This window comes from Eptatretus burgeri, chromosome 15 (assembly GCF_056783735.1).
Source record: "Eptatretus burgeri isolate ZD-2024b chromosome 15, Ebu_testis_v1, whole genome shotgun sequence".
Lineage (NCBI taxonomy): Eukaryota > Metazoa > Chordata > Myxini > Myxiniformes > Myxinidae > Eptatretus > Eptatretus burgeri.
Window position 1 is genome coordinate 42,258,336 of NC_140975.1, and position 12,692 is coordinate 42,271,027.

At 42.0% G+C, this 12,692-nt stretch overlaps 2 protein-coding genes across 2 annotated transcripts in view; both read right to left on the reverse strand.

Annotated features, from left to right (window-relative positions):
- ATAD5 (ATPase family AAA domain containing 5) overlaps positions 1-7,651 on the reverse strand; it is a 71,474-nt gene extending 63,823 nt beyond the window's left edge. The window contains exons 1-3 of the mRNA XM_085858097.1: positions 7,633-7,651; positions 6,918-7,035; positions 5,410-5,623 (exon numbers count right to left, since the gene is read on the reverse strand). Coding sequence (XP_085714223.1) covers positions 5,410-5,623; positions 6,918-6,980 — 277 coding nt within the window. The 5' untranslated portion in view covers positions 6,981-7,035; positions 7,633-7,651. The remainder of the gene's footprint in view (positions 1-5,409; positions 5,624-6,917; positions 7,036-7,632) is intronic.
- Positions 7,652-12,282: 4,631 nt separating this feature from the next.
- UTP6 (UTP6 small subunit processome component) overlaps positions 12,283-12,692 on the reverse strand; it is a 47,411-nt gene continuing 47,001 nt past the window's right edge. The window contains exon 19 of the mRNA XM_085858099.1: positions 12,283-12,585. Coding sequence (XP_085714225.1) covers positions 12,392-12,585 — 194 coding nt within the window. The 3' untranslated portion in view covers positions 12,283-12,391. The remainder of the gene's footprint in view (positions 12,586-12,692) is intronic.

Consider the following 12,692-nt stretch of genomic DNA (forward strand, 5'->3'; position numbering starts at 1 on the left):
AATATCAGGAGCAGGGCTGTTGTCCATCATTACTGGTGTGAGTTTGTTACCTTGAATGTCCCAGCCCCATTTTGTAATGTCCATGTTATCACTCCGGCCCATCCATACCATGACTTGAAGATAATTTCGTCTTGAGTGCTGTTTTGTAGCTGAAGTTGTGGGGGGCAATCTCTCTGGCGTTACGAATGTCTTTGCTATCGCCACTTTTTTGCAGAGGTTACTGCATCGCAATGATGCTAGAGAGTCAGACGTTTTCCCATTAAACAATGACACCATTGCCTTGCAGCCAGCACTTTCTACAGCATCTTGATCCGTATTTGGAGCACAGAAAATCTTTGAACAGGAAAGCAAGACAGAATCACCTTTGATGAGTTCTTGGAACACTGATTTTTTTTTCCAACCCCAAAGATTCTAGAAGTAGTATCACATCCAGTGAAGGCATGGGCAAACAACAAATCAGTACAAACATCATCTCCGAGTAACTGCTTCAAAACCTTTATATTGTAGACATTTAGTTTCCCTTTGTCTGACCGAAAGTAAAGTTCTTTACTATCCATTTTCCCATGATAGAGAAGCAATATTAGAAGATCTGTATCTTCTCCGATAAGCGTAGTTGATTTGAAAGTGGACATTGTGACAGCTGCTTTCACTATTACCACATCTGCATCCCCCTCTGCCTGGACAACATGGCAGCCTTTTTGCTTCAGGCATGCTGATATCATATCAATAAGTGACTTTTTGTTCTTTTCACTGGAAAGGAAATCATCCTTCTTCCCCACAAATTTAGTTGTCTCTGTAATGTTGACAGCATTTCTCACAGTTGTCCTTGGTCCCTCGTATCCATCGAATACCACAGTGGCTTTTCCATACAGTTCCACTGTAAAAGATGCATAATCATCGGCAATTGAACTGTAGGTACTTCCTTCTGTCCATTTCAAGCGATGTAGAAGGGAAACTCCATCTAAGACGTAGTGATCTGTCTTGGGGAATAGACTGAAGGACAGCATCATCCACAGACGCAGCATAGTTCCGTATAGCCTCGAGAAGCGCAGGTTTGTCTGGTTTCCGTAGTTGATGTTTAGCTTCGAACAAGGAGGGTGGATATGGCGAAAGTTCCTACTTCATCACCTCATCTAAGCGTAGCTCTCCAGACTGCGACACAACTAGAAACCTCTGAAATAATAGTGCAGGATCAATTGTTCTGTCTTCAGCTACCTTGACCGCTCTTGCTGATGCTAAGGTTTTCAATTTAGTATTGCGCTTGTGCGAATATGAAAATATAAATTGGCCTTCCATTTTGGTAACACAGTGTCCCTACCAACAGTAAAAAAGGTCATGCACGTTCACGTCATCATCAGCATTTATCCCTGTTATAATGTTGCGCAATGTCGTCTCATCTGAGAATGGTGTATCGTGTCCAATCACTGTGGCAAGTTTGGTTAGATCCTCTTTATCCCTGACTATTCTTGCAGTAGTTGATTATTTGTGCTGTTCACTTGTTGTATACCGCATTTCACAAAATTTCTGCATGGCAAAGTTGTAAGCAGAGGATACCGGAGAAGACATTGTCCAGATGGCCCTTTGGTGTTCTGACATCCCACTCCCTCTTGTTAAATCCCCTGTGCTTTTAAGTGACCTCATAAGTGTCTGTTCAATGACAAAGTCACAACCAAGGCCAGCCCAAAATGTGTTGCTTCGCCGGATGACATGGTAGCCACGCATGAACTTCTTAAACACGTCACGGTTTTCAATCTTCAACGCCTTCATCTTTTGGAGATACAAATAGATGGATTTCAGGTAATTTGGGTGACCTGCAGCAGCAAATAACAATCATATGCAAGGACTGGGCATTTAACAGGCACGTGACAAGACACAGAACACTATTTGTTTATAGACCTACATATAAACAACACCTAACAAGATCAACCCTGGCAATGGTCTCTGCCCTACATATAGTTTACACCATGTACGCCGACACAAGAAATGCACATGGCCTCACCAGTGTTAATTGAAGTCAAACTGAATGACTGTATAATGGGAAAAATGGCCATTGAAAGTTTTTTTTAATCTTACCTGTGTGATCTTATTTAGTTTCGAAACATATTGTCATTTTTCTATATCATAATTCAACATTTTGATGGAAGTGAAATTTGGAAAAATCTGAAGCTGATTGGAATCCTTTGTCTTAATATTCTGAAGATGTGTGTAGATGGCAGCACTGTAACTATAGGTGCTTGATCAGGTAGAATTAATGAACTTGCATGCCTTCAGTAATACCATCTAAAATCTTCATCATCAATTTGCCACATAATTGTGAAATAATAAAAAGTCACGTCATGACGTCATAGATTCATGACGTCACTTGGATATGCAATGTTCAATATAGAATGGCGAATTCACTGAGATACTGGTTTGAACAGTTTTTAACTATTTATTTTTATACTTATATGTGTAAAAACAGCTAAGATGATGGGATATGAGAAGAAATGAGGCACTTTTTAATAGTGGCAGCCATTTTTTTAACGTCAAAGTTTGACCCTTTCTGAATGTCTGATTTCGGCCAACTTTTGATATGTTATACTCTGGACCATGTACTACAGAACAACATGATAAAACGTTTTCTTGCAATTTTTTGAGGTTAGGCTGTTTATTTCATATTTTGATCCGACTACACCCTTTTGTTGAACTAAATCACAGCGGAGGCTCTTTGCTTTTACTTGAATCACCATAGTGCTTAACGGACTCATTATGCTGAGTTTGGTCTTCAATCTGAACATTCAGCATGCACTCTATGTTTTCCATCACATCACTTCAATGCTGCGATAACGTTTTAGCATGAAGTGGTGTTAGAGTTAGGGTTAGGAAGTGAAATCCCGACCGCGGAAGTTCCCTCCGAGAGCGAGAGGAAAGGGATGTGAGCGGGGGAGGGGTCAGGTGGGGGGGAAGGTGAGTAGGGGTGGTGGGGGTACACTACTCTACATGAAACTTCCATACATCATTTTATAGCGAGAACACCCATGCATCTAATGATAACACTTAATAGCGTGAAAAAGCGAAACTTTAAAATTATTTACTTTGCAGATCATAATGTGTATTTATTTAAATTATTCACCATGTAGAGAAGCGCAAATACTTGAAAATTTTCCAATTTAAACCCAGATGGTGACATAATCTGTTTAAGCACGAGCTCGATATCAAATGTCGAAAATCTGTACGGTAAGACGAATACAGTACATATGTACATTTCACCTCCAAAGGTTTACAGACGGCACCAATGTGCTGTAAAATGGCACCGAGGGTACCGAAATAAGCAAGTTGACTTGAAGTACATGTATATATACATATACATATATATATATATATATATATATATATATATATATATATATATATATATATAGTGGACTAGGCGTAAGTCGTCACCATCGGGACCGAGAAAAAAGTGACGACTTAAGTGTATGCGAACATTCATGATGACTGTGGGGTGAAGGATGAAGTCGCGCGTGGCCTGGACACGTACGTGTGAGAGGGCGCAACAATCTCTAAGCCGGCTATTGTACCAAAAGGGAAACACAATCCTCGGGGCATAGGTGGGGGTTCATTGGTGAGTTGGAAAGTGAGCAAGCAAAGATGGAATTCATGAATCACTTTATCAAAAGTAAAGATAATGAACAACTGTAAGACAACTCATATTCCATCGGTGATGGTATATGACCATAAACAAATGTGGAATGAATGGCTGTTAGAATTCATTCATTGGAATGAATGTAAAATGAGTTTTCATATGGAATGAAAACTCATATACCATCGACAAATTACATGACACAGTCATCATGATGACTACCACTCAATACCGATGTGAAAGTGAGTGTGGTGATGTACAAAACAAGCCAATATAAAACCATGATGGGACTTCAACACTAAGCTCGATCGATCCTTTACTCCTTCGCCAGAGACTGCATTGCGCAGCCTGTCTACCTCTTCAGATGCATGTGGGACAGCGCGCTGACCGAGCTGAACGCAGCGCAGTTATAAATAGCCCGCGCATCACGATTCCATGAAATCAGGCTTCTCACGAGGCAGCAGTTCCGTGTGACGAGTTAGGCGTGGTAATTTACTTGAATTTCCATAACGCGGGAACGGACAACATCTGACGACTTAGAGATGAGTACTTACAGACTTTATTAAAAGTCTGTAAGTCGATTTAACATTAGATAAATTCGGGACTTTTTGATGCTGCCAACTTACGCCTAGTCTACTGTATATATATATATATATATATATATATATATATATATATATATATATATATATATATATATATATATATATATATATATATATATATATATATATATATATATATATATATATACATATACATACCAGGACCCCGACATTCATAGGGGATACGTTCCAGGAGAACCCCACAAATGTTGAAACCACGAATGTGGGGGAATTGTTTCAATGGCAAATGGGGGGGAAGGTTCCGGGGATTTCCCGACCTGTGAAAAATCCGCAAATGTCAGGATAAAATCCAGGAGTGTCGGGGTAAAATCCACGAGTGTGTCATTGTTATAATGGAGACAAGGGGGATAACGTTATTGGTTTGCAGCGGTTCCACTGCACAATTAGTCCACATGTAGCCAGCTGCTAGTTGCACTAAAACATATGCTGAACATTTCCATTCCTCAACTCACAGGACATAACGTCTTTCCTATCTACAGGAAGGTTATGCTGAGCGTTTTTAAAATGAAACAGCTCAGATGGTGCTGTTTGTAGCAAGATGGTGATTTACACTGAGATGCGCTGAATGTTTCCATTGTGTAATGCCTGTTTGTGGCAACCTGGCAATTACTGGATACATCATTGATGCTGTTAGCGTTTTCATTCTGTAAGTAACTCATGGGGGATGGTGTCGTGGGGAATGACATGTTACACTGGTGAGACATCCTGCGATATTTCAAAATTATATTGAGCCACATATGTTCTCGTGGATCAGGCATTGTGAGGCAGAGGTATGCATTATACCAAGTGCCCTTCGAGGTCGGTGTGTTTCACTTCATTTTACATCCTCATTGGCATTCACAGATAGATATGCAATATGTTTGTGGAGTGCAGCATGCTGTCTTTTGATTAAACCCCTCAGCGAAGCAACAGGTCAACACACCTCGTATTATCTAATATAGAGGTCAAGGCTCAGAGTTTTAAAACACCAACACCATTAAAAGGATTGCTTTATGGAATTTAACAAATTGGTTAAATTCGAGTGCATCAATAACCACATGGATACAATACAATATATAAATAAATAAATAAATGCAAGACAAACCAAAACAAATCAATACCAAATATGTCAAGGAAGGCCAGGGACAATCAAACCAGGTAACGTTTCAGCTAATGAATTACCATGTTTTGATGTCTTCCCCCTGGAATCCTTTTGCTCTACCAGACATTCCCGCGACTTGGAAGACAAGCCAGGACGGGGACTGAAGTACTTAAGTAGGTCCATGTGGTGCAATTGTGGGGAAGTAGGAGTTGCTTTGCGAGGTAGCTGGGAAAGGTAGCTTGTAATGGTATTATTTCTTGGCTTATCAATACCATGATGACGGGTTTTCTCAGCCTAGAAGGTGAAAGTGAGTGCGTCAAGGGTAAGGTACCATAGAGAGGTCAAAAGTTCAACAAAAGTGAAAACATAATTACATCGTTAATTAATTACTATGTTCATGTATGCTTCAAGAAGATTAGAAAATAGCACATCACATTTAACGAAAAAAAAAAAAAGACGCAACATGACGCACGACAAACACACAGAGGTGGATACTCTGACACCAAGTATGGCTCCATTCCACTTTCTGAAATCCGAATATGGAGATAACAACCAACTTGCACACGGGCATGCACACACACATTTTTAGCTCACCTGGACTTTAGTCCTGTGAGCTGATGCGATTGAGCAGCGTACGTAAGTGAGCGAGTGAGTCTTAGGCCTAAGTCACATTTGCTCTACGGCTCAGATACGGCAGCCGTATCCCCCCCCTGAATTGACAGAAACGTGTGGCGGCCGCAGAGTTTCTGAGGTGGCCTCAAGGTGGCCCTATGCCGTATGGCTATATTTTACAGGCCGTAGGGGTCGCCGTGGAATTATAGCACGGAGTTATAACTTTTTTCATTTCTACGTTGGCCGTAGCAATTTGACAAGCCGAAAAAAAAGAACCCACTCGTTACCGTCCATCTGGCCGCACATTCGCCTTAGGGCCACCTTGCGTCTGCCTTGAAAATTCTATGGCCGCCGCAGGGACGCCCTAAGGTCACCGTGCGACATCAAATCAAAGACCGTACGGCACCCCCACGTTTTTGGGCTAAACAATTTCTAAATACGCCGTGCGGCTCCCCGAAATATAAAAACATATGTGACTGCTACATTGTGTGACCGTGGAAATACTGCGGCCGCCGTAAAATTGCTAGTGGCCGTAGATTTTGTAGACCCTACGGCCGCCGTGCCAAATGTGACTTAGGCCTTAGTCGGTCAGTCTGTAAACACTGTCATTATCGTTTGAACCAAACACATGTTCTTAATGAAACTTGGCCACAAGCTTCATATCTGAAGCCGAACGAATATTCACAAGGTGTATTGACCGCATCAAAATATGTGCTCATTAAGGGGGTCTACGGTGTTTTTGACCCCCTCCCCCCCCCAACAAAAAAAAGAGGAGTTTGCTTTCTTCTCCAAAACTACACGCGATTTTGATGAAACTTCACCTGCATCATCCGTGATGTACCAAAGAGTATCTGCGCTCATTTCAGGTGTCCACAGTGGGAGGGGGGGGTCTAGCTAGGGGGTTCTGCGGGGGGTTTTCAGTGACTTGCTCTTGATCCAGGTGAGCTTCAGGGCACGTGGTCCTATTTTTACTTACCAAGCAACAATTCTTCACCGGGAAGTTTTCCATCAGCGTCTCCACAGCAACTGCTCCCACCATGGCATCGTACAAACACCCTTGGTCCAAACCGGTGAACACACAGTAACTCGGTACCCTGAAAGTAGGATCAACACGCACAACAACGTCGATGCACACATTACATCAAGAAAATTAATAACAACTCACTCTTTAACCGTGCATGCAATTACAACGCAGGGAATGCGGTTGTCATGTTGTCATGAAGGACAAACTGCTTTACTCGTGTAACAAATGTTATAAGATAGACAATCGTTCTGAAGGACGAAGCTTCCATATCTGGTGACGTCACGTCGATTGATGACGTCACTCACGCGAATAAAAAAAAAAAACCTGGAGATCTCTCGTCAGTTGGTCCGGGCAACGAACCAGCGAGCAGATGTTTATACGACTACACGTTTCCACAAAAGCACCAAATGTATCAGTACAAGTAAAAACCCAAGTGGTGCAAAATCCTTTCACCACTTGACGCCACGAATGGCGGCATCTGGGAGCTCGAAACATCCGTGTGGGGATTAATCAGTTTATTCAATGCAAAGAAACCGTGAACCGAAGAGCACGCAGGACCCAAGGACTCACAAACTGGAGATCGACGTCGGTCTAAAAGGTAATTCAATGTCCCGTCAGGTGAGCGAGTCGGGTGGAATGAACGACGTTAGCACGCAGCGTACATTACCGCCAAAATGATTTCCGCGCCGTCCCGGCATGCACCGCGTCATCCGGTCATCCGTCATCCCGGCATGCACCGCGTCATCCGGTCATCCCGGCATGCACCGCGTCATCCGGTCATCCCGGCATGCACCGCGTCATCCGGTCATCCCGGCATGCACCGCGTCATCCGGTCATCTCGAGGGCACGCAGAGAGGAAGCACCGACTTCGGACTCCGAAATGGCGTTTCAAAGCCGTCTCTCTGTCCGAATTCCTGATGTAATGGCCGAGCAGGTGCAAAATCCCGTGCGTCCGTTTAAATAAATTAGACGTCATTTAAAAAAAAAAAAACCGAGGGAATTGTACAATTTCAAAATTGCCTTGACTCGATTTGAAGATAAAGATGTTTAAACATTTAAACCGTGTGTGTATTTATTGCGAGGTCTTCTTCGATTGCTCGACAATGGAAACATTTAAAAGAACTTCCGATGGGAGTATTCTTGATATAGCCTCAAACTCGACTGTCGTCCCTCCCCCTCAACTATTTACCTCACCAAGATTAAGATGTGTTGCGGGTGTGTAAATGCTCTAAGATTTGGAAAAAATTTACATTCGACGAAAGGAGAAATAAGAAAAAAATTGAAAGGCGGAGAAGACGAGAAAGCAAAGGAAACGAAGCAAGTCAGGCGCCTGTCGATAACTCCGAACCTTACACCTCCCGACCAATACCGGAAGTCCGTTCGAGTTATACTGGTTGGTGCTGCATCCTTGCTTCACGTTCCGCATTTATAAAAGGACAGGCAGAGCACGGACAACCGAGCAATCGTGACGCAGACTTCGATGGCCTCCGATGTTGAAATGCCACGTGAGGGAACTCGTTTTGCCTTCACAGACGATCGGCCTGATGACGCGATGCCAACCGAGCCAACAACAACGACGATACACCTCAAATGAACTTTTTCCATGGTTTCCCGTTCCGTGGTTGGTTTTGATCCAAAATGGAGTCCATGGAGACGATTGTTTATGATTGTCCCGGTTTTAGCGTAATTGTATTGTTAGAAAACGGGTTAAAAATGAATCTCCTTTGGTTTGCTTCCACTTTATCATCGAAATTATTTCACACAACCAAAGGTTTTTTTTGTTTGGTTTGTGTTGTTGTTGTTGTACAAATCAAGACGCTCATTAGGCTTACAGACACGAACTGATCTTCTCAGGGCTAGTAGAGGGCTGTCCTTACAACTGCTGTGGGCTTCTCAATGAGGGGTTCAGGATCAGGAAGGAGTTCAGGTGCATTGATTGGTGAAAAGCTTTCATGAGGAAGCACCTCATGTTCAAACGCAGGTGGTGTTGATACAGGAGTGGGTGACAAAGGCACTTGAGCCGGTTCAATGTTTGGCTCCCCATGACGTAACCTGAGTTGAACATGTTTACGCATGTATCATCACACAACTTCACAAGAAACATCATTTCACCAATGTTATCAATAATGATGCCAGATAACCACTTGGTTCAACATCCAGAGTTCAACACGTGTACAGTGTTCAACATCTCGTATGGCCAAGTTATTGTACACGACAGCATTGTTATCTCATGCATGTACTCCACGTAGTCTCATGCTCCGTTTTGATTTTCAATCCCACTTGTAGGGCATACTCCTGGAGCCTATTTTGCTTGGTGTCCAAGAGAAAACAGATGATACCAAAGATGAGCTCTTCGAACCTCGTTTCTTCCATATCTGGCATGTTCTGTAGTTCTTAATACCCAATCAAAATACAAACAGCAAGCATTCCTGTACGATTCCATAAACTTCAAATTCTGGAGACTTCTTTACATTTGTACGTATGTTCCTAATTAAGATGAACATTCTGGGCACTCCATACCCTTCCATTATATTCCACATCACATCCCTGTTCAGGCAAATGTTTTTTCAAAGTCGATGAACGTGATCACAAGACTTGAATTCCATTGTTCTTAGAGTGAAGATTTGATCTCTCCCCCCATCTATTCCTTCTAAATCCAGCCTGCTCTTTTACTCAGGACTCCATCCATAGCCTTCTCCATCCTATTTAGCATCATCTTAGAGCAACTTGCTTGCAATGTACACAAGACTTACATCTCTCCAGTTACCACATTCAGGAAGACCTTTCTTTGGCAGTTTAACATCTCTCCAACTTCCCACACTTCTGGTGCCACTTCTTGTTCCCATTTTTCACAAATGTGTGTAAAACTTTTGACGTCTCAAGAGTGCACTTGAACAGTTGAGCATTTATATCAATAAAGTTATAATAAAATAGAACATAGCTCTTCGACATTACGCCGTCGGCCGATATGCCTCCACCCACATTATTACACATACTTGTACCAAATTCGATTTAAATCCCTTCAGCAGTTCTCAAGTTTAACTTTTTTTTTAACCTGACATGACGTCTTGATCTAATCAGTTCATCTTTGCATCATAATATTTACCTCTACCAAGTTTGGTCAAAAACCCATCACTGGTTCACAAGTTAGCTCAGTAATTTTTACTGAATGGGACCTCTGACCTCTTGACCCCATCATCTAATCAGTTCATCTTTGCATCATTATAATACTTGTACCAAGTTTGACAGAGATCCCTTCAGCCATTAAGTTATCATGGTAAGAAACACCTATCACAGATGTAGAAGTGAAATTGCATTAGACATTTACACACTCACAGTTCATATAATTTGCTTAAAGTGCCTACTTTTGTTTCAAAATTCATATGCACTGCTATTTCTGATGAACTTTTCATATGCTACTTGCTTAATACTGAATATCAAAAGTATTAGGCTGCTTATTATTGAATCCAATTAACAGTATATGTATCTCTATTAAAATACATTTATTCTGTTACTTGGAAAACATAAAATGAGTTCTGAAAGACAATTATATAACTCCTTAGTATCCTTGTAATGAATGTATATGTTAGCCCTTATAAGCATTTGTTTTCCAAGAAATGAGCTGGACAGAGAGCTTGTGTGCTTTCTCAGAAAAAAAAACCTTGTGTTTATATGTGACCCTCCCTTCCATTTTACAATACAATGCATCCATTCTTACCCCTTTCCCTCCCACCTTTCCTCTTCAAACTTGGATAAGAAGTACAATGTACCTTCCCCTTTTCCCTCCTTCCTTTCCTCTTCAAACCTGTGTAAAAACCCTGCTTTGAGGACAAGAAAAGCAGAAGGGTTGTTCCATTTTCCATGTATTAAAGATTTGAGCTCTGTGACATCGATCCCGAGTTGGAGATTGGTTTCGACAGACAACCCAAGAAGTTTCCGGCAACAAGAAGAAGAAAAAGAGCGATCAGAAATTGCAGACCCTCACCAGGACTTGTTTTGTGTGGCGTATGTGTAGTGTATTTTGTGTGGCGTTTGTATACTGGTGTGTTACGTAATTGAGACATAACTAGAACTGCCACTTTATAACTGCTGGCAGTGATGACCGGGTCCCAAAATGTCCCGCTTTGATCGGACAGTTGACCCTGACCTATAACATATATTATTATTCCATTGAATTTGGAATGGGATTAAAGTAAATAACATTCAAATCAAATGGAAGACCAAATAGGTCGAGTCCTGCATTGGAGTAATCAGAACGAACCAAACAAGCACAAAGCAAAGATGAAGTCATCAGGAGAAACCGAGATAGGATTCGCATTTCAGCTGCTACTCCTCCACCCTCAAACTCACACTTGGCACAGCCAAGTGAGCCTCATTCAAAAAATAAAATCAAAAAGAACCCAGATCAAAAAAAAAATTCTGGCTGCTGGACCATGTGTCTGATCAGGTTGAAATTTAAAATATTCCCCATCATTACTCGATCGTAATTGAGAAGTTCCACATCGATTGATTAAGCGGTTCAAGATAATTCTTTTTTAAAATATTTTTGCTCAATCCAATATGGCTGCCAGACCATGTGTCATCAATTATTCATGAATACCCTGGTATCCCAACGCTTGGGGAACATTGGTGTGAAGTTTCCCCTTGATCTGTCAAGCTGTTCTGGAAAATATTTTTTGGAAGTTTTTGGGGTAAATTCAATATGGCTTTCAGTATTGGATTAAATCACACATTCCCCAATACGAGTACTTGCCATGTGCCAAGTTTCAATTTTTTCCTTGGTGCAGTTTTAGAGAAACAGAACCTGAAGCCTGGTGTTGGCTTAGTGGTTAGGGTGGCAGCTTGTGATCCTAGGGTCCTGAGTTCAAGCCCCATTGGCCGCTGAATTAATACACCATAAGGTTGACTCGGCCTGTCATCCTTCCGAGGTCGGCAAAATGAGTACCAGTGTACTGGTAAGGGGGACACTGCATCAGCGGGATAGCCGCGTCCCAACCAATGATGCAACCAGCAGCCACAGGCTGCACTCGATGGAGAGAAACAGAAGTCCAAAGTTTTTCTGTTTTTCCAACATGGCTGCCATACCACGTGACCTATGACATCATAATCATCAATAAAACATTCCACATGAGCAGTCGCTCCGATGGTGAAAATTTGGTCTCAAATCAACAAGCGGTTGCGGAGAAAAACACGAAAAAGTTCTGTGCGGACAGACAGAGACAGACAAACAGACCCTAATGCAATACCCTCTCCTTCGGCGAGGGTAAAAAAAAAAAAGAAACAATGATGCAAAGATATAATGACAAGGTGAAAGATGGCAAAATAAGGGAGACGTTTATAGACACTCAATGACACTGTGCAGTGGTTCTTATAAATATAAAAGTTTTTTGGGAAACAAAACATCAGTCAGTCCCAGGTTCCCACATCTAGTCAGAACTGTTGCCGTCAGAGTCTTCGAGATCAAGGTCCATGCCAGCCTGCAGGCCGGCATACATGTTCTTGAACTTCACTATGTAGGCACCCTGTAGCGATTGTGAAGCTCGCCAGAAGAGACGACCACACTGGACCGGAGAACCGGAGGGATGAGAAAGTTCTTCCTTGATGTACCTCAACCACATGTCTAGGGGTTGTGGGCAAAGACGACAGCAAAGGAGAAAAGATAAACCCTTGCCCATGACTCGACATAGCAAATCTTTACAACAATGAGCGAGTGACATAACGAGTCTA